This window comes from Geotrypetes seraphini, chromosome 6 (assembly GCF_902459505.1).
Source record: "Geotrypetes seraphini chromosome 6, aGeoSer1.1, whole genome shotgun sequence".
Lineage (NCBI taxonomy): Eukaryota > Metazoa > Chordata > Amphibia > Gymnophiona > Dermophiidae > Geotrypetes > Geotrypetes seraphini.
The window spans coordinates 184,852,602-184,875,388 of NC_047089.1; the positions used below are offsets into that span (position 1 = coordinate 184,852,602).

The 22,787-nt window shown below is 43.7% G+C and overlaps 1 protein-coding gene across 5 annotated transcripts in view; it reads right to left on the reverse strand.

Annotated features, from left to right (window-relative positions):
* Positions 1 to 22,787, reverse strand: part of LOC117363070 (cytosolic purine 5'-nucleotidase-like) — a 189,691-nt gene that overhangs the window by 18,688 nt on the left and 148,216 nt on the right. For all 5 annotated transcript variants that reach the window (XM_033950316.1, XM_033950314.1, XM_033950317.1 and 2 more), the window contains 5 exons: positions 19,111 to 19,177; positions 13,334 to 13,504; positions 8,784 to 8,835; positions 3,400 to 3,460; positions 614 to 790 (listed from right to left, as the gene is read on the reverse strand). In XM_033950316.1, the coding sequence (XP_033806207.1) occupies positions 614 to 790; positions 3,400 to 3,460; positions 8,784 to 8,835; positions 13,334 to 13,504; positions 19,111 to 19,177 (528 nt within the window). The remainder of the gene's footprint in view (positions 1 to 613; positions 791 to 3,399; positions 3,461 to 8,783; positions 8,836 to 13,333; positions 13,505 to 19,110; positions 19,178 to 22,787) is intronic.

Genomic DNA, 22,787 nt, shown 5'->3' on the forward strand with positions numbered 1-22,787 from the left:
TCTCCTCTGCATTTTCCAACAGCATTTGGGTATGTTAGTTGTTACTCCTGTTCGGAGTATTGTTTTCTTTCTGTTTTCCAGTTCTTGGTTCTGCTTGGCTATTCGGCAGACTGAGGTAAATAGAAAAGGGAGTATATTATATACTGTCCCACAGTTTTGTTTTCAGTCTCCACTTGCTGGTCATGATTGGATATATACCCATTCGTAAAGATTAACCTCTACTGGTCTGGAGAAGCTAAAAGAAAGTAAATTAGCAGGTAAGAACCTAATTTCTCCTTTTCCAGGGAGAACAGCCCCAGCATTTTTAACCTGTCAGCGTATGCAAAATTTTCCATACTTCTTATCAGTTTAGTCGCTCTTCTCTGGACTCCCTCGAGTACCGCCATGTCCTTATGAAGCCAGATAAAGACTGCAAGACTCAACTAATGTCCCAAGTGTCTTGGTTCATTGAGGCTCATTGTATTCTTTTTTGTTCCATAATTTGGTGTACTTTGACCCTCTTGGTATTGCTGTGGACAAAATTATATCTACTTCTGAATCCCTTGAATGCTACCTGACTATTAACACTATGCCACTGCTGTAGACATGTGGCGTGATCCCTATATGTACTTACCAGCATTAGAGGGGCTTGGAAGAGATAGCTGAATGGGTAGTACAGGAGGTTGAGGAAGGAAGCAGCATAAAGGTCTGCATACCGCATGAGTTGGCTGGCAAAGAGCGTCTGGTGGGAACCACAGCGGAAGAGGCTTCCCATCTTGCTGTAGCACATGTCCATCTCATGGGTGACTCTCTGCACAAAGGAAGTATGGAATAAGGGGAAAAGTGAAGGCCTGCATATAAACATGATAAGCCAACAAAGCTCAGTAATGAGAGATAACTTCACTGGCTGCAACTGTGAAATAGCTTCATTAACCCTCCTACTGAGGCTCAAGAGACTTGTTACACAGGATATGACTGCTGTCACAGACTGTACACATGAATTATTCAGATGTGATTAGGATTCAGTTCCAAAACTAGTGACTGGTCTTTGATACCTTGCCATTTGTGCAAATTCAGTAGATTCGATTCATATATATTAGAGCAGTGGTTCTTAACCTGGGTTCGACCGAACCCCAGGGGTTCGGTGAGTCAGTCTCGCGGGTTCGGCGGAGGTCAAAACACACCTCCGACTCATATAGCGCTTCGGTCACGTTCAATCATCTATCAGTTATTCAATGATTTTGATCAAGACTGATCGTGTACTCGGTTTTTTGATCTATCAATCTGTAACTAACGCCTTATATACATCAATCAATTCCTGATCAAAATTTGTGATTTAACTGATAGATGATTGAACGTGACCGAAGCGCTTATGATTCGTGATGATACGCCCCGCTTGTCCATAATTGGCTGCAGGTGATCACGCAACATTGCTTGGCCTATCTGTGCTGCAGGGGATTTGATGCGCACAGTAGTCGAATTGTAACTGTTGTGATGGTACGTCGTGTGATACCTATCTTAATATTTTAATCCCTTACTATGTCGAGCAAAATACGAAAGTGGTCGGACGAATATGTACAATATGGATTCACATGTATAACGGAACGTGATGGGAGTCAGCGTCCTAATTGCATGACCTATGTTTTGAATTTGTAAAAATCATATTTTATTTTTCCAATAAAGAAGGGTTCGGTGAACACGCATATGAAACTGGTGGGGTTCAGTACCTCCAACAAGGTTAAGAACCACTGTATTAGAGGGATCGGGACTTTTAGCAGATATCCTGTAATTTAACATTAGTGCAAGAGATTTGTTGTAAGTTGTATCTAGATATGAAAGTAATTGTATGTATGTTTTAGAGCTATGTAGGTCCTTCCTGTCTTAAATGGAGTTCTGTTCTATATTTTGTATATTTGTAAACCGCTTGGACCTGTCGTAAGAACAAGCGGTATAATAAGTTTTAATAAAACATAAGTGTCTGAATATTCATTCTGGATATATCTTGAAACTATTGAGATAGAGACCATTTTGAAGTAACAGCAACCCTATCTCTCAGATTCTGAAGCAAACAACATTATGTAGCTGGTTTTTGGATGTTGTATGGTTTTTGTAGCCAGAGACTGTATCAGGCTGTAGCCCAAAAACAATATGAAGGAAAGACACTCATGGTCTTTAAAAACTACTTTATTTGCCAGATATTTTGAAAACTAATTCTTTTGAAATTTTGCTATTATCTTCTATTTGTGAATCATTCCCTGTTTATTTAATGGCTGTAAACCAAGTCGAGCCTTCTTAGAATAATGACTCAGTATACAAAGTTAAGCTTTAGTTTAGTAGTATGCTATAGAGGGCAATGACTCAATTTCACTCACAGAATTCTCCCCTCTCAACTATGAGACAACGGAGGTTTCTCTAATGCCGTAGTGAAGGCAATGATCACAACCATTGAAGGGAGTCCAAGTCAGCACTCAAAAGCATATCTGTGCCAGGTTTAAGATTATTGCACACAGCCAGAAGGGTGTCACTTCAAAAAGCATTAGATAGAATAGGGACTTTAATGGAGGGGAAACCCTGGTGAGTTATCAACAAAGTTTCAAAGTACTGTAGTCACAACTGGGACATGATCTGATTAAACTGGATGCCCCAGGGAACAGGAGAATTCTGTGATGCCAAAAATAAATATTTCAGCAAAAGGAAGAGACAGGTTAGGGCAATGTCTCTCAAACTTTTTTTAGCTCTGGCACACTAAATGGAGCAAATATTTTCTGTGGCAAATTATAATTGAAATAATAAAATTGTAAAACCAACATAAAATGAAATTTGAGAGTTATTTATTTAAAATTCTTTAAGCTATATATGGGTAATTGAAACAATGGTGAAACTAAAGTAGATAGAATAGAATTGCTAATCAATTAAATGGATGTGCTTGTTTTTGAGTGCAAATTAACTCAAAACACGGCTCAATAGTTGACAAGCAAACAAGTGTTTCATCACCATCTGCAGTCATTCTCCTTTTTAAATTCAATTTCTGTCAGAGCTGAAAATCCACATTCACAAAGATAAGACGATCCAAATGGTAAAGTCTTGATTGCTTTGTTGCTCAACTTAGGATAACTATTGCACAAAAAATAAAATTAAAATTACTCGCCATTAGTTTGCAAGGCTTGATGCTTGTCTGGGTGACTGTATTCTTACGCATGCAAATGCCCATAGAATTGACAGACTTGGGCACACGCGACTTACATGTCATCTGTTCTAGTGTATGCTTATGATGAGAATTTTTAGAAATAAAGTTAAATTCTGGAATATCTCTTGGCACACCCGGAATCTCTTCGGGGCACACCACTATGCTGTGACACACAGTTTCAGAAACACTGGGTTAGGGTATGAGGAATAGCAGTAAAAATATCATTGCCCCACCTGGATCTGCTTCTGGATGGTGGTGATATCAGACCTTTCACTGCTTCCACTATCTACGTTTCTGAGAAAAAAAAACCCACAATGAGTCCAGTGAGACTGCTCTCTCTGCCAGTACCATATCAGGGGTGGGAAATTTCATGGCGACACCAGGAAGTTCTTCTTCACCGAAAGGGTAGTCGATCGTTGGAATGAACTTCCACCTCAGGTGATTCAGGCCAGCAGCGTGAAGGATTTTAAAAGGAAATGGGATACACATGTGGGATCTCTAGGGGGGTAAATTCAAGGGGGTAGGGTTGTTGGAGTGGGCAGACTTGATGGGCTGAGGCCCTTTTCTGCCGTCATCTTCTATGTTTCTATGTTTCTATAACAAGCTTCACTATCCCCCCTTTTACTAAACCGCGATGGTGGTTGTTAGTGCAGGGAGACACACTGAATGCTCCGTGCTGCTCCCGACGCTCATAGGAACTCTATGAGCATTGGGAGCAGCACACTCAGCATGGCTCCCTGTGCTAATAACTGCTATCGCGGTTTAGTAATAGAGGGAGGTATGTTTATCTTTAGTTCAACATACAATTAAGCTATGGAATATGTTGCTGGAGGGTGTGGTCAGTGCTGGTGGCAAAGCTGAATTTAAGATTTAGTCAAGTTTATGGAGAACAGGTGCATTAGAAATTATTATTTGAACAGTCTTTGTGATCACCACCTCTTACTTCTGGGGGGGATAAAGTAACCTGGCTTGGCCACTGTCTAAGACAAGATGCTGGATTTGATGAGCCATTGGTTTGACCCAGCATGGCATCTATCTTGTGCTGACAATAACATTTCAGCTACATCGCTTCGCACTTGCTTATCTTATACCTTATACTTATATCTTATACTTATACCTCCCTATCTACCAAGTCTTCTTTTCCTTCCCCTCCTCCTCTATGCTCAGATTCTAACCTTTTGCTCTGGACTAGAGAGCTGCACGGGAACGGGGACAACGGGAATTCCTCGGAACCCACAGGGATCCCGTGGGTTCCCCCTTCAAGTCTCGGAGATCCCATAGGGTCGCCCCCTAGTGTCATGGGGATCCCGTGGGTACGCCCCCTAGGGTCGCGGGGATCCCGTGGGGGTTCCTGTGGGGCTGGATGAACTCATCAGCGAGGCTCATCTTCTCCCTACCTGCCCTGCCGCAGCACACAGCCGAACAGAAGTCTTCCCGATGTCAGCGCTGACGTCGGAGGGAGGGCTTAAGCAAAGCCCTCACTCTTTCTGACATCAGCACTGACATCGGGAAGACTTCCGGTCAGCTGTGTGCTGCGGCAGAGAAGGTAGGGAAAAGGCAGTGGCTTACCAAGGGGGGGGGCGGGGAGGGCGGTCCACCCTGGGTGAGCACAGCTGGCCAGGTCCCCTTACCTTTGTGGCGCTTCCCCCGACCGACCGACCGACAACAGGCCCGGTCCGACAAACCTCCCTGCCCTGTAGCCGCGAATCTAAATTACTTTTTACAGCAGCTTCAATACTGGGACGTGGGATTCCTCACGAGGACGGGTGGGATTTCTGTCCCCGCGCAACTCTCTACTCTGGACAAGGCAGAGAACAGAACCACACTTGGCTGATGCCAGTGGTATCACCCGGACCTTGCACTCTGCATTTATACTTGGAAAGTTTTATAGCTTCCCTGACAAAGGTGAGCCCATAGACATCATATATCTGGACTTTCAAAAAGCCTTCGACAAGGTGCCCCATGAATGCCTGCTAAGGAAACTGTGGAACCATGGGGTGGAGGGGGAAGTGCACAGATGGATCTGTAATTGGTTGGTGGACAGGAAGCAGAGGGTAGGAGTAAAAGGACACTACTCTGACTGGGACCACTGCTGTTCAATATATTCATTAATGACCTGGAAGTGGGGACAAAGTGCGAAGTCATAAAATTTGCGGACGACACAAAACTCTCCAGTAGGGTTAGAACTGTTGAAGAATATAAAGAACTACAAAGGGATTTGAACAAACTGAGTGAATGGGCAAATAAATGGCAAATGTGTTTCAATGTAGAAAAATGCAAAGTCTTGCACATAGGGAAAGGAAACCCGATGTTCAGCTACAAGATGGGGGGGATGGTATTGGGGAAGAGCAACCTAGAAAGGGACTTGGGGGTCTTAGTGGACCAATCAATGAAGTCGGGAGCTCAATGCGCAGCGGCCTCCAAGAAGGCGAACAGAATGTTGGGAATTATTAAAAAAGGAATCACTACCAGAACCAAAGAAGTTATCCTGCCGCTATATCGGGCAGGATGGTACGCCCGCATCTGGAATACTGCGTTCAATACTGGTCGCCGTACCTTAAGAAGGATATAGCTACACTCGAGAGGGTCAGGAGAAGAGCAACAAAGATGATAAGGGGCATGGAAGGCCTCTCATATGCTGAGAGGCTGGAGAAACTGGGGCTCTTTTCTCTGGAAAAACGGAGACTTAGAGGGGACATGATAGAAACTTACAAGATCATAAAGGGTATAGAGAAGGTAGAGAGGGGCAGATTCTTCAGACTGGCGGGGGAAACAAAAACAAGAGGGCACGCAAGAAAATTGAAGGGAGACAGATTCAGAACAAATGCTAGGAAGTTCTTCTTTAGCCAGAGGGTGGTGGATACCTGGAATGCGCTTCCGGAGGAGGTGGTAGAGCAGAGTACGATTTTGGGTTTCAAAAAGGGGTTGGACATGTTCCTAAAGGAAAGGGGGATTGAGGGGTATAGCTAGAGGGGTACTATAAAGGATAAAATGTTTTAAGTAAAGGATCACTACAGGTCATGGACCTGGGGGGGCCGCCGCGAGTGCGGACTGCTGAGCACGACGGACCTATGGTCTGACTCGGCAGAGGCGATGCTTATGTTCTTATGTACGGTGACTCCCACACTTGTTGCTTGTTCACTTCTCACCTTAGTCCTATCAAGCCACTTGACTCATCACTGCACCATTTAAGCTTTAAAAAAAGAAACAAATGACAGAGGCATATATCACAAAGGATATTCCACTGGGGAACCAATCAAAATATTTCAACAAAGTACAGAAATCTTCTCTGGAACCTGATGCATATCCATGGGAGCAGCCAGGGCCACACATAGTCCCAAAGACCAAACAAATTCATATGGAGTACTATTGTTTATATTAACCTAATGAAATGGATGTGCAAGTAAGTGGCTCCCTCTACCCCCACACTGATAAGTTCTCAGCAGTGGTTGCCTCAGCAGCCCTTAAAGGGTCATAGCCTTCAAAAGGCCCAAAGGAAAGCAAGCAAAGAACTCAAAAAACAAAACATTTCCAAGGGGAGACCAAAAAGATTACCACCATCAAGCTCCCACAAGAAGAAAGAAGCATGGCGGAGAGTACCTTAGTGCAGCCTTCAGCTAAACATAGTGTTGGTGTCATCCAGGGATTGGAGGAAGATAATTAAAAGAAAAACACCCTAGTCCATATTAGAGCTAAGATTGCAGGAGCCTGAAAGTGATGTCAGGAGTACTCATTTGCATATGGAAATAAGTCTAAGTTAGGGTTACCATATTTGTCTATGCCAAAAAGAGGACACGTGGCCCTGCCCCCAGCCCCGACTCATTCTGTCCCAGTCCCGCCCCCCCATGAACCCCTTCTCCTCTCCTTCAGTAAACTTAGCGCCACATCTGAAGGGCCTCCAAATATACACGAATGCAATGTGATGACATTACCCAAATGCATGGGCACCCTCCAGATGTGGCCTCAAGCTCCTAAACCCACACAAACTGCCAGATTTTCAAAAACTGCCTGGATACCTGGACAGTCCTCTAAAAAGACAACATGTCTAGGAAAATCCAGACATATGGTAACCCTAGGCTAAATGGACTTTCCTTTTAAATCTTGCTCTCAAGTTGGAGAAGGGAGAACAAGGGAGCTAATGACACAATAAAGGTCATAAGGAAGCCTCCAAGGAGCCAAACTTTGCTTCTGTCAAGAAGAGGTCGATGTATGTTTTCACGCTGAGTACAATAGTACTAGAAGATAAAGACCTCTGACAGGAATTCCAGTGCTAACAAGGTCTGTCTCAGAGCTTTTATTGTTTTAGAATCAAGGACTCTCACAGTGAACTGAAAGCTGTATGAAAAGCAGCTGAATCTGTCCAGACCTGAAAGATCCTAAAACCCTTCATCCAAATAAGACTAGTGATTGATCCAGGGGAGGTCCAAAGTTGCTTTCTCCCAAACATTTTGAGAAGTGAGCCTAGACCTCACTACAAGTCACAGCCCCCAGAGTATTCTCCCAAATGTTTTGAGGAGTCTAGACCTTACTACAAGTCGCAGCCAGTGGCATAGTCAAGGAACAACCAAAGCATATGGGGACAGCCCTGATCCATCTCATCCTGGACCTTTAGGAGATTCAAATATCACCTTAGACAATATGATCTACCTATGATGCCTATACTGCAGTTTCCCGCACAACAGTTAAGCCAAAAGGGCAAAGAGAACAACATGGGGTTTCAAGAAGACCAGTATGATCAACTGGTGGATGTTCCATGCTTGGTAGATGGTAACAATTTCACTCATTAAAGACCAAAGATTGGCTGAAAAAGAGAACTTTTTACAGAGCCAGTTCAACAAAGTTCTGCATCTAGGAGGCCAATAGCCATGCCTTACAAGAGACAATACCCAACTTAGTATCCACAAGAAATGTATAACCATAGGCTCTACTTCCTATGTACCCACAGCCACAAAGACAACCCATACAGAAGCAAGAAAGGAAGCAATCTACTACACTCTCCCCTCTCAATATCCAGTTTTGTGTGTTTGACAATTTACCTGTTTGGTGGGTGGAGGGTAATACAGTTTTTGTGACATGGCAAGAGACTACTACACAGAAACAGATGGTAAAATTCCTAACACGAGATTGTAGACTACATTCATGACCTTCAGCTTTGAAGTCACCTAAGTGTGTATCCATTCCCTGCCTTGTCCACGGAGAAGGTGAGATTGCTTACCTGTAATAGGTGTTCTCCAAGAAGATGGATGAAGCCATAAATTCCCTCCTACTAACTCTCTTTTTTTATCATAAACAACTAAGTTATATTATGGACTGAGGTGAAAAGTGTACAAGCGCTGAGAGTAGGAGCCACTGTGTATACTCAGGGAAGCTGCAAAGCTTTCCTAGTATAAACAGGGTGACACCAATATCTCCAAGAGTGACGTCATCCTATTATCTAAGAAAAAGAACACCCAATGCAAGTAAGTAATTTTGCTCTCTCCTCCACCACACTGTCTTCCTTCTCTTCACTGTCTTCCTCTTTTTCTTAGACTGCACTACATTTCAATCTCCACCTCAGCACGTAGGGCTGCTGAATTTGATAAAGGATGGTATAAGATGGAAGAAATGCATTACTCACTGATATAGCTCAGCCAGGAAAATGTTCATATTCTTCAGCCCCTCAAAAAGCTCTGCAAAGAACAAAAACAGAAAGGTGGGACAGGGTCTTAATAACATACAAGTCCTTTACTCAAAGATGAATGCATGTTTTGGACATAAGTATTTTTGAGAAAGTGAAGTACTGTACAAGCAGTGGAAAATAAATCCCCTTTTTATGTGAATCTCAGTTTAGATCCAAGCTTCCTCCTATCTTGCCCCTTCTAAGGACTTTAGTTCTGATCTGCAAGGACCTCGTACAGGGATGTACTGCTTCTTCTCTATCATGTACCGTGGCTAAGGGTGATACTGACAGTCTCTGAGACACCTCATCATCTGCTCCTCCTGCTTCTCTTGCTATATCTGATAGAACAGCATTCATGGACTCAGTTTTGGAGAAGACCTAACATAGTAGATGACGGCAGATAACGACCTGAATGGTCCATCCAGTCTGCCCAACCTGATTCAATCTAAAAAAAAATTTTTTTTTTCTTCTTAGCTGTTTCCAAATAATGTCTCCAGAAGAGGAAGTGTTTCTGTCAGAACTAGGAGGGTTAAATTGGGTGTCAACCAGCAAACAAAAGCAAGACTAGAGCTTTAGACACAAGGACCCTTATTCTTTACCCTCTTAAAATAATAACACTTATCATTTTTCTAGTGCTGTTGAACATACACAGCTCTGTTCAGTGTGATAAGTATTTAGGTATAATATACTCCTGCCCTAAAGTGTATACCTGAAGCAACGGGAGATATAGCGGGGCATTTTTGACATGACACCCAAATCCAAGTTTGGATGTTTTGCAGAATATGCACAAAAATCCAGTAGCGAACAAGACCATTTTTGAAACAGAAAAACATTTTTTTTTTGTTTCAAAACTGGCCATTTCTCAGATGCGCATGTTCTCAGTGTCTCTATCTTTTTGGGAAAAAAAAAACAAAAACCAACCCCATATCCAAAAGGAAATCTCAAAACAAGCTATTGAAATGTAGGAGGGGGTCAACATGTTGTTCACCGCTGTTGCCTGGACTTCTTTTCATCTCAAGCTTTTCAGTCAGGCTTTTGCCCACTCCATTTCCCAGAAGTTGCCCTTATTAAAGTCTCTATGACCTGTCCCTGGCCAGATCTAATGGCCTCTACTCTATCCTCATCATTCTTGATCTACCTGCTTTCGATACTGGTGATCACCACCTACTCCTCTTGCTGCATCATATGGCTGGAACAGACTCCTAATTCCCACTCACCATAGGATACCTATGTCTATTCTATCATTCTTTCTGCAAGAAACTCCCCAACTCCTATATCTCCTGTCTGTACAAATTAGATTGTAAGTTCTTCACAGCAGGGATCATCTATTGCATATTAAATGTACAGTGCTGCGTACAGCTTTCAGCACTAAAGAAATGAGAAATAGTAGTACTACAATATTGGAATAAGAGTGAATTGGGGTTATTGAACATACAGTATACTTAGACTCTGTGTAAACCACATGTTATGCTGCCACCTTCTGTCCATTTTAGTAAACTGCATCAACAGCTTTATAATCACTGTGATTAGAGCAAGTGGCAAGAAAAACCATGAACATTTTCTCATGTAAATCAGATTCTCAATTTTGTGAGACAGGATTTTGAAGCCCCTACTTCTTAGCTTTACCTTCCCATCTCTCCAGAACTTTTTAACCAGTAATTCAGCGGACAAAGTCCTGTAATCATACTCCAGTAATTCAGCAGATATACAGGTCCTTGTCAACTTACGACCTATACAACTTACGATGGTTTGACTTTATGACGCGTTTCCCCCATCTCCCATCCCAGCCCATACTAACTATTTTTTACCCCTCACCGCTGGACCACGAGGGAAAAGGTACGTGGGGAGGGGTAAAAAATACTGTAGTTAGTATAGGCCGACTTACATCCAGATCGACTTGTGACCTGTCAGTCGGAACCAATTGCTGTCGTAAGTCGACGAGGACCTGTTTGTTGAAGACTCATAAAAGGTCCTGACACCTCAAAACTCTAAATCTGTTATTCTTGATTCCATGTCATCATCCAGTAAGTTGTATATTTTCCAGTTTTTATTTGTTCAATAAAGTTGTGGAAGAAGTGACTCAGAGCAGGATGAACAAAGCTCTGATACCATGGTAAAAAATACCATAGTAGGAGCAATTTTTGCTCTGCACAAATAGCATGCAAATTATATGCATGCTAAGTGTGAAGCAGTCCCAGTAAAAGGCACAGCTCCCCTACCCATCACAAAAAAAAAACAATTTTAAAGTGCTCCTGGGTTTTTCTCCTGCTGCTGGCATTGCCATTTCAGCTGATTGCAGCGGGAGAATCTACAATCAGCTGAGCCAGCAGCACTCCCTGAAGCCACCGATTGGCAGCTTAAGGGCTTCCCATGCTGCTCAACTGTTTGGTTGGGACCCCCCCCCCCCCATCCCCACCAGCTCAAGTGATTGGAGATTCCCCTGCCGCAATCAGCTGAACTGACAGCAGAAGAAATTTTTTTAATGAGCACAGATATTGTGTGTGTGTGTGGTGTAAACACACAAGGTCCAATAGAAGAGAGCAGTGTGCCTGGTCTTCAAAACCCACTTTATTAGCAACCAAACATAAAGACAAACAGCAAATCACGGCTAGTTGTGCAGAGGTGATCATCTCCTTTTTGGGCTGCGTGTGAGCACACAACACACATACAACAGCTGTACCCATTTTAAAAAAATGGAAGAGAGCAGGCAACATGCCCTGATATAGGGAGGAAAGCAGACATGGCAGAGGGAAGCCCTTGCAGGACAGGCCACAAAGCAGCTTGTTCTTAGCGCTGCTGCTTCTGCTGCTTTAAGAGGCCTCGGAGATATGTCAGGACTTACGGTAGGAGGGTTGAGGTGGGTGCTGCCGCACAGGGGCAGGGGAGGAAGGGATGGAAAAGTACTGCAGAAGGGGATGGGAGGGAGGGATGGAAAGCTGCTATACAGGGAATGGGTGGGAGGGGGAGGAGAGCTGCTGCTCAGGGGGATAGGAGGGGAGGAAAGATGCTGCAAATGGAGGGAGAGAGGAAGAATTGTTGGGGTGGAGGAGAGGAAGGGAGAGATGAAACAGAGAGGTAGAAAGGAGTAAGTAAGATGGAGAAATCCATCATATGGTGGAGGGAATGGAGTCATGCATATACAAGAGAAAGGGAGAAATGTTGGACAGGGAGAGATGGTGCACGAGGAGAAAGAAAGAAAAGTTGCACATCATACTGGATGGGAGGAAGGGAAAGATGCTGTATGGAGGGGAATTTGACCCATTTGACCCAGAGCATAAGGCAGGGAGAGAGAAAGATGATAGACAGTGGGAAAGAAACAAATGTTGGATATGGTAGTGGAAGGTAGAAAAAAATAATTTTCCCCTCCTTTTACAAAATAGTGAAAGTGTTTTTTAGTTCCAGCTGGTGCGCTGAATGCTCTGCATTGCTCCCGACATTCATAGAGTTTGAGAGCATCGCAGAGCATTCAGCGCAATGGCTTGTGCTTAAAACTGCTTTTGCGGTTTTGTAAGAGGGGGTTATTTTCTATTTTGATCTCACTATGTCATATTTGGAATGTGTATCCTGCCAGAGCTGGTGTTAGACATTGAGCATGAACTAGGACCTAACAGAGAGAGAAGTCTTTTTTTGTGTGTGTGTTTACATCACAACACCTGCATGAGATTAAAGAGAGCAATGGGGGGTGGGAAAAAAAACTACAAAATAAACCTACTAGGACGTTTTGAAAAAAAAAAAAATGCCCTATTAGGCAGGAAAAGCGAATCAAATCAAATAGATTCAATAGACTGAATCAAATCGAATCAAAAAATGTTTCCCTGAATCAGGCAGCACCTAAGACATACCACCTGCTTCCCTTCACAGCCCTTGCAGCTCAGCCCCTCCTTCCTGTGACTAGAGCAGTCTTCCCAATGACTGAGCACACCACAGCTTCTGCAGTGGAAGTGGGGAGCTGTGGTGGGCTAAACTCTGAATATCCACACACTTAGCCATCCTTCTGACTTTGAGACAGATAATATACAACATTTTAGAATCCTGAAAAACTCCAGATAGTTGGCTATCCTAGCCTCCCGAAACCTCAGCACATCCGTCAGGGCCCCCCTTAAACTTTTGGGTCCAAGGTACATGCCTAGTTTGACTATACCTTAATCCAGTTCTGTCAAGAAGGGGTGGAGAGATCATTTCATTGGACTAAAATAAAAGTTATTCAGGGATATGGCCTGAAAACCTTATGTAAAATATGCATCCATTCTTTGGATGTGACCAAAGAGAAGAGACCTAGAAAATAGGGACTTGGGTTCCTGGTATCGTTATGAACCTAACTATGCATCTATGTGGTTTTAAAATCTCATGCTCCTCATCATCCTTGCATAACTCTTACTTTGGTCATTGAAAGGAACACTGGCTCAGAGAATTTGGGTTTCTCCAGGATCAGCACAGCTATTGTACCCTCTTGGTACAGATTCTAACCTGTGATGCCCATTCTTCGGGAGAAGAAGTAAGTAGCTTACCACTCTTCTCTGTCCAGACCTCAAGCTCTTTGGCCAGCTCAGGCACCACTAGGAATGTGCGCCAGCCTTGCCGCTTTTTGGACTTCAAGATGTCCCCAAAGATGTGATCTCCAACATACAGAATGTCTCTGCCCCTCACCCTGAGAAGATCACACACAACATCTGATGAGCCTATCACCAAAAGGAGAAAGAAAGGTCAGCACAAGAGGCAAATCACCTTGAACTGGGCATGGATAACCACTACAAATGCTTTTCTTTGAATTTCTCATTTTTCTTAGCTTCCTCTTGCTTCTTTGGGTTTTTGCTCAGCTGGAACCAGCCACAAGTAGACAATGACCCTTCACTCACATTTACTCAGAGATTTCCTTTCCTGTTTCAATTCCTAACCTATCTCCTTCTATAATCCGGTCATTGTGGTGACTGTCCTTGATAGGGGGCCACAGATCACAGCTCCTTTTAGAACCTTGCACCTCTGTATCCTGAGTCCAGCCAGTAGATATCATTGTTCAGTATTACGTCACTGTGAATGCTGCCTTTTTAGTACCCCAAGAAACACAAAACCCCAGCTGTCCCAGGAAACAGAAACCAGGCTCAGAAACTGAGCCTGAGTATCTTACCTATCAGCAGGAAAAGTATTTCTTATAATATAAAGAGATATAATTTCATTTTGGATAGGTGAGAGCACAAAGATTTAGTGACTCTACAGGAAACAATCCCCCTAATAATTCAGCCAGCATTTTTTTAAAACGCTGACCATTGCCAGTTAAATTAGCCCCCAGTATTTAGTGTTGAGCCATGTCCGGGCGTCAGCACCGAATATGAGGAGCTGAATATGGGCAGACTGGGTGCCAGGCTCGAGCTTATGCAGGCCTGGCCGATAATCAGTCGAGAACTACATAAGAGGGCCCTGGCTGAATATTGGGCTTGGACCTGCATCTTTTCTTTTTAAGATTGTGAACCTCGCCAAGCTCTTTCCAGCCCCAACTGACAAAGCCCCTCCCCCTTCCCCCAAGCCTACGGACAGCAAGAAGGCCCCTTTCCCTCCCCCCCGGAATGCCCACCCAGTCGTTCAGGTTAGAGTTGCCAGATTTTCCAATTGGAAAATCCGGACCCCCCTAGCCCCGCCCCCCTCAGTCCCACCCAGATCCTCCCATCCCTGCCCTGTAATGCCCTAATCCCACCCCCAGTCCTGCCCTAGCCCTGCCCCCCACCGCCTGCTCTTATCGGGCAGGGAAGAAGTCTGAGCGTGCACGGATGCCACGCGATGATGTCACACGTATGCATGCGTATGACATCATTGTGTGGCATCCGCACATGCGCGGACTTCCTCCCTGTCTGACGCAATTTGAGGAGGCTTTTCAAAACCCAGGCAAAGTGCCGGGTTTTGAAAAGCCATCCGGACCCTTGGACATGTCTGGGGAAATCTGGACGTTTGGTAACCCTAGTTCAGGTACTTGTATCCCTGGTGGTCCATTGGTGGTCACTGAGGGGCAGGAGCTGTAGCGAGAGATCATGACAGCCATTACGGAAGAGTCCCACAAGGAGCAGGCATGAGAGAGCAGCATTCCTGCCCCCAAAGACCTCCCTTGGACTACCAGAGTTAGAAGTAAGCCTGGAGGTTTAGGGGTGAGGGAGGGATTTCTGGGGGAGGGGGACTAGGTTGTTGCTGCAGGCTGGGGGGGAGAGGGAGGGACTCAGGAAAACAGATTTTATTTAAGTGACCACCTTCTAGAAAGCCTGGTTTCAGCTGTTCCCTGAATTGATGTAAAGCGAACACTGAACTGATGAACTAAAGTCCTCTTATATCTTACCCCAGGGGTAGGCAATTCCGGTCCTCGAGAGCCGGTGCCAGGTCAGGTTTTGCATGCACTGCCTCCTCAAGATGCAAATCTATCTCATGCATATTTATTGTGGATATCCTGAAAACCTGATCTGGCTCCGGCTCTCGAGGACTGGAATTGCCTATCCCTGCCTTATCCTTATATCTTCTTCACTCACACTCCTTACCCTTGATATAGGCCTTGACTCTATCTAACACTATGGATTAACCTCCTACTCCTGAAATCGCACACCAAGGAACGTATCAAATAAGTAACTGTGACCCGTGCTGTAATATGTACATAAATCCTGTAAGCAGTTCTGAGGCTATGTTCCTGTTTGGATCTTCTTATTTTTCAGAACTTGGATTTTCAGCTCTGACAGAAAATAAATAAAAAAACAGAACGACCATAGATGGTGAATGATGAAATGCATGTTTGCTTGTTGACTATTGAGCCGCGTTTTGAGTTAATTTGCACTCAGAAACAAGCTCGTCCATTGCATTGATTAGCAATTCTATTCGATCTACTTTCGTTTCATTGATGTTACAATTATCCATACATAGATTAAAAAACTTTACATAAATAACTCTCAAATTTAATTTTTTGTTGACTTTGCAATTTTATAATTTCAGTTATAATGTGACATGAAAAACATTTGCTCCATTTAGTGTGCCGGAGCTAAAAAATGTTTGAGAGGCATTGACGTATATAAAGCACCATATTGTTTATATTTCCCTTTATAGTCCTCTACTCTCTCTGCCCCTTCATCCCTTTCTATTTCCCTACATGAGCAGTTTATATTGATTCATCATTTTGTCCACTTTGTCTGTCATAATTAGATTGTAAGCTCTTTTGAGTAGGGACTGTCTCTTGTGTGTTTGGTGTACAGTGCTGTATGCATCTAGTAGCGCTATAGAAATAATAAATAGTAGGAGGAGTGTATGGTGCACTGGTTGGGGTTGTGGGTTCAAACCCTGTGCTGCTCCTTGTGACCCTGGGCAAGTCACTCAGTCCTCCATAGCCCCAGGTATGTTACCACATATACTCGAATATAAACCGGGATTTTGGGGCCAAAAAATTGGCCCAAAAATGGGAGTCCCGGTTTATATTCGGGTCATCCCCCAGTGACTACCCGAAACATAGAAACATAGAAAAGACGGCAGAAAAGGGCTATAGCCCACCAAGTCTGCCCATTCCAAATTCCCGCCCCTCTGATTTTACTCCCTTAGAGATCCCATGTGAACATCCCATTGTCTCTTAAAATCTGACACGCTCTTGGCCTCAATCACCTGCAGTGGGAGTTTGTTCCAATGATCCACTACTCTTTCAGTGAAGAAGTATTTTCTGTAGTCGCTATGGAACTTCCCTCCCCTGATTTTTAACGGATGCCCCCTGGTGGTCGAGGATCCCTTGAGGTAGAAGATATCTTCTTCTGACTCGATACGGCCCGTGATATACTTAAATGTTTCAATCATGTCTCCCCTCTCTCTTCGTTCCTCAAGTGAGTACAGCCGTAGTTTATTCAGTCTTTCTTCATATGTGAGATCCCTGAGCCCCAAGACCATCCTAGTGGCCATACGTTGAACCGACTCGATTCTCAGCACATCTTTCCGGTAGTGTGGTCTCCAGAATTGAACACAGTATTCCAGATGAGACCTCACCATGGACCTGTACAGCGGCATCACTACTTCAGGTCTCCTGCTGACAAAACCTCTACGGATACAACCCATCACTTGCCTTGCCTTGGAGGAAGCCTTCTCCACTTGATTAGCAACCTTCATGTCCTTACTAATGATCACCCCTAGATCACGTTCCGTCGTGGTCTTGGCCAAGGTCTCACCATTTAGTATGTAAGTTCTGTGCGGGTTTCTCTTTCCCAGGTGCATTACCTTGCACTTTTTAGCATTGAAGCCTAGCTGCCATGTTGCTGACCACCGTTCTAGCAGCAGTAGATCCTGCGTCATATTATCAGGCAAGGTGTTTTTACCTACTATGTTGCAAAGTTTGGCGTCGTCAGCGAACAGTGATACCCTTCCTCTAAGTCCTTGGGTCATATCTCTTATGAATAAGTTGAATAGAATCGGGCCCAAGACCGACCCCTGCGGCACTCCACTAATCACGACTGACGTTTTGGATGGGGTACCGTTTACCACCACCCTCTGAAGTCTACCACTCAGCCAATCCTCAATCCATGTAGTTAGAGTGTCCCCTAATCCTATCGACTTCAGCTTGTTCAATAACCTTCGGTGTGGGACGCTATCAAAAGCTTTACTGAAGTCTAAATATACTACATCCAGTGACTCTCCAGCATCAAGTTGTCTAGTAACCCAGTCAAAAAAGCTGATTAGGTTAGATTGGCAGGATCTGCCCTGGGTGAATCCGTGCTGGTGGGGATCACGTAGGTTTTCCTCGTCTAGGATTGTGTCAATATTTTGTTTGATCAGTGTTTCCATGAGCTTGCACACTATAGACGTGAGACTCACCGGTCTGTAGTTTGCCTTCTCTGTCCTGCAGCCCTTTTTGTGGAGTGGGATAACGTTGGCGGTTTTCCAGTCCAAGGAGACTCTTCCTGTGCGTAGGGAAAGATTGAAAAGAACAGATAGTGGTTCTGCCAGGACTTCTCTCAATTCCCTGAGCACTCTGGGATGTAGGTTGTCCGGTCCCATGGCTTTGTTTACTTTGAGTCTTGATAGTTCGTAGTAGACGCTACTGGGCGTAAACTCGAAGTCATGAAATATGGATTTCCTGCAGGCCTGCCTTAGGCTGGGACAGGAGGGATCCCTCCCGTCTCCTGCCCCGGCCGACACTATTACCACCCTCCCTCCTAGCCCTCTCTCGCGTACCTGTTCCCTGGTGGTCAACGTGTTTACCGTACTGAAATCCTCCCAAAGACTGTAAATGTAGTAGCCAGCGGCACACCTGGGCCGACACGCAGGAGCGAGCTTTTCATGCTGCTGGCCGGCCCTGCACCACTCCTTGATAGGCTGTCACAAGTTCTTGTGGGATTCGTGGTTCTCGCAGCAGACGGGGCAGCCGGGGCAGGAGACGGGAGAGATCTCTCCTGTCCCGGCCTAACACTAGGTGGTTTAAGTTAAGGGGAAGGGTTAATCTGCTGGCTGGGTTAGAGGGCAGAGGGGAGTATGGGACAATCAAGCCATTGTGACATCACTGATGAGGTTGGCTCTTTTTAGGGGGAAGAGGGCACAGGGAAGGAAGGTGGGCCTGGCAGGGATGGGGGCTTGGTTCACAGCCTGGTAGGGAATGGGACTGAGTGCAGGGCAGGGAGGGAAGGGGGCTGGGTGCGGAACTTGGCAGGGAGGGGGGCTGAGTGCAGAACCTGGCAGGGCAGGACACTTGAATATTAAAACGCCCGACTTATATTCAAGTAAACCATTTTTCCTCCTTTTTGGGGGAAAATGGGGGTCTCGACTTATATTCAGATCAACATATATTTGAGTATATACGGTAGATAGATTGTGAGCCCACTGGGACAGATAGGGAAAATGCTTGAGTACCTGATTGTAAACCGCTTAGATAACTCTGATAGGCGGTATATAAAAACCTAATAAACTTGAAACTAGGAAATTAGTAAATGTGTCTTCCATTGTACTTTGCTCAATATGTCTAACTTTTTATCTCAGACCATTCAGCAGGTCATGAGTCTTTCTATTCTATCAATCTATATGTAGAAACTCCTCTGTGAGCCATGCATTTCGCCACTGGTCTTTCCATACGATTCACAGATCACTGGGTGAGACGTGTTTCTGATCTTTGCCTATCCCTGTCTGCAGATAATGCCATGGGATGTGTCTCTGACCTTCAGTCTGTCTGTACTACCTGCAGGTGATGCCAAGTGATATGCATGTCATCTTTGGTTTATTCATGGTATCTCTCTTGTAGGCTGTATGTGTGGGAGAGCCTTTTTCCATTGAATCAGGGTTTGGAATCTAAGCTTACCTCCAGAGTAGACCGTGCAGTGTTGATGGGGTCCAGTGTACGTTCCAATGCGTAGTTTCCCAGTATCCTGCAAAAAAAAAACACACGAGTTAAAAAAAAAAAAAGCGCTAAAAAGTGCTCAGATTGCACTGGAGTACCTCATACAGCAGAAAAAAGCTGCATAAATACTTTGATGCGTTTGTGGTGAGAAAAGAATATCCTGCATACAGGATCAATTAAATATGGATGACAGAGATTGAAAATGCCCCAGGCATGTATCTATGCATACTGGAGGCAATTCTTTAACAGAGCGCCTAGAGGGCATGTATGTGGTGCCTATTCTATAAAGGAAAGTAGGCTAATGTAACCGGGTATATATTGTACATGAGTATATGTTAAGCGTGAGCACTTATACCAGCTGTATGTGGTAAGAGCGGTTAATGTAGCTGGTTTAAAAAAAAGGTTTGGACAAGTTTCTGGAGGAAAAGTTCATAACCTGTTGTTGAGACAGACTTGGGAGAAGCCACTGCTTGCCCTGGATCAGATTGCTACTAATTGGGTTTTCACCAGGTACTTGTGACTTGGATTGGCCTCTGTGAAGGCGGGATACTGGGCTAAATGGACCATTGGTCTGATCCAGTTATGCTATTCTTATGTTGTTATGTGCATAATTGTGAGTCCCGCACATGCTCCTCCCAGATTCCGCCAATGTGTTCACCCACCTGTCAAATACATGCTATGTAAGATAGGTGTGCATTTGCCCTAAAGCACTTAGGTGGACGTTTGGCACGTAATGTGGGCATGTGCAGACAATATGCAAATGTATGCCAGTATTCTAATCATTTATGCATGTAATTGCCACACAAATATTAAGTCCCCCCCTAATCAGGGCACTATGTCTGGGTTCCAGCCCCATCTCCACCTCTCCCCTCAGGTCTGATTTTCAAGATAGCCAAGATACAGAGATTTATAGACCCAATTGAGATTCAGAGTGGAGAAGCAGCCTTAAGGGACCTTGTAAACCGTGCCGAGCTCCACATCTGTGGAGATGATGCAGTATATAAACTTAAGGTTTAGTTTAGTTTAGTTTAGTTTAGAACCAGGGAAGCCAGGGTTCAAAACCACCTCACCCATGTGACCCTACAGTACTCTCATGTGCAAACTTAACTGGCCAGTGTTTTCTTGAATTTAGTTGATTAGAAATAGTAACATGTTCTCCCCATTAATGTGGGCTTAAAAGGAATTATGTATGTATGATTTGATTATGTATTGTTTTTGTGTGATTTCCTTTTTTCCTTTGGAATTATTGGATATTGTAATGTATTCAAAATTATAACTTAAAAAAAAAAAAAAAAACTTAACTGGCCAATTCTATAAAGTGACACTTAGAGGTAGGAGCCATGAACTGATAGTTATGTGCCATAAGGAAGTGTCATAGTGTACCCCCTGCAAGAGGGCTATACGCCTGGGCGTGCCATGTTACATGTGTAGTTACATGTTACATGTGTAGTTACATGTGTAGTTTATAGAATGCTATACACTACAAACATCACCTGGTGCACTAAGTTACTCCTGCAATTGACATGGTGTAAGATGGTGCACCTTATATTTATTTAAAATTATTTGTAGCCCGCCTATCTACAAGTCTAGGCGGGGACCAATGTAAACATACAAAAATCACAAAATAAACAACAAAATACAATAGCAGTACACATAATTAATAAATAAATAAATCATAAAACATCTGAGCATCTTTACATAATCATAAAAGACATCTTCAAAAAGACAATTTAAAGCTTGTACCACCCACAGCCTAACACTGAAAGATAGAATCTCATACGCCTACACAGCTGGTGCCAAAAGCACGTGTAAATAATACCGTTTTTACCTCTTGTCTAAATTGACAAAGCAAGGCCAATTGACGCAAAGAAACTGACAGGCTCACTTCAGGATGTCGGTCTGAATGCCTTAAGAGTTTTCTTGTAAATGTTGCTCCGAGTTATTAGGATTACTCCTTCTTCAAGTATTATTGTGGGCTAACAAACAGTTTAACGATATATTTATTTCCTTATTTATTTTTATTGCCTATTTACTATTATTGTAGATACTGTTGATTTCAATATGATTTTTGTTATCATGAAAATGTATAACTCAATAAAGAGAATATTAAAAAGAAAGAAAGAAAGAAACTGACAGGGCATTCCACAGAACCGGGCCCCAAACCAACAACATGGAACTCTTATTACCAGCAAGTTTCACAGTTACTAATGATGGTATTTCCAATCTCAAACTGCCAATGCTGACCTTATGTTAGTATACTATATTGGAATCTTAGCATCAAGAAGCCAGTATAGATTTGGCACTATGGGCATGGTATACTATAACCCTTCAGGGACAGGGAAGTTACTTAGTGTACCTGAATGTAACCTGGCTTGAGCTACTGCAGAAAGGTGTGACCCAGTCCTGCGCTCATGAAGTCATATCACCTGAATATTCATTGCATTTGTCCTGGGAAGTCGAACAGGGGTCTGAAAACGACTCTGCTCATTACAGCGAAGACAAGAGCGAGTGTGAGAAGTGCCGATGTTGGTGGCAGGAAGGGAGACTGACAACATCTTCCATACTGAGGCAGTGTTAGGACAATTCCATCAACGAATCTCATTAGCTGGCAAGCATTGATCATCCCCACTAGCAAAGGTAAAAAATGCAATGGGGGGAAGAGAGGAAATGAGCTGTCCTCCCCCAGTCCACCCCCCAAAATCCAATGCTGGCCACGCCCCTGTTATAGTCAAATAGAAGATGGTTTCACTTGAGCTGAAAGCCCAAAGGAGCTGTTGAAAAATTGCCATCCTCCCCCCCCCAAAAAAAAAAAAAGATAGAGATCTTAATACATTCTTTGTCTTTCATTTACCAATAAGGAGATATTAGGAGATCCAAACACAGGTAGTGGCTAAAAGCTGTTGCATTCTTTGGTGTATCTCAATATCCCTCAGCAGCCCCCTCCCATCACATTTCTACACAACTGTCTATAAATGAAAAATTGTGATGGAGAAAAGGTATGAATAACAAACTGAAAATTGGTAAATAAATCAGCATTTAAAGCTTTTGAAAACTATTCTGGGTTTAGCTGCTCACACCAATGTGAACCAATGTAATTTGGGGGTCTGCATTTCTGCCCGTCTCACTGGTTACATGGAGGCATGAACACAGCATAGACAGCATAGACAGCATAGACAGCTTCACAGCCTCGTGAAGGTGGCATGCAGATACAGATAAAGCATGAATACAGCATGGAGAGCTGATTAAGGAAGAAGAAAGAGAAAAATTGGTGGCAATGTGGCCATAGTAAAAACACCTGCACATCTTGCTCCTAAGGAAGAAACAAAATCTTAGGTTAAAAAAATAGATCTAAGAACTGGTATAAACAAATGAAATGTGATTTCAGAAACCTGTACAATGATATATTTTTTCCTGGCTGTTGCTTTACGTATCTCATGTTAAAAATAACCAGAGATCTCTAATGTTCGCAAATGCTTTGTTATTATCCTTTTGGGAGGGGGATAGGGGTGTGGGATGGTAGATTTTTTTGGGGGGGTCGGGGTGAGAAAATGAAAATGCTGGATTTGTTGACCTGCTCTTGACTGGTTTGATATCTGATGTTCCTTTTTCTCCCTGTTCAACAATAAAAAAATTATTTA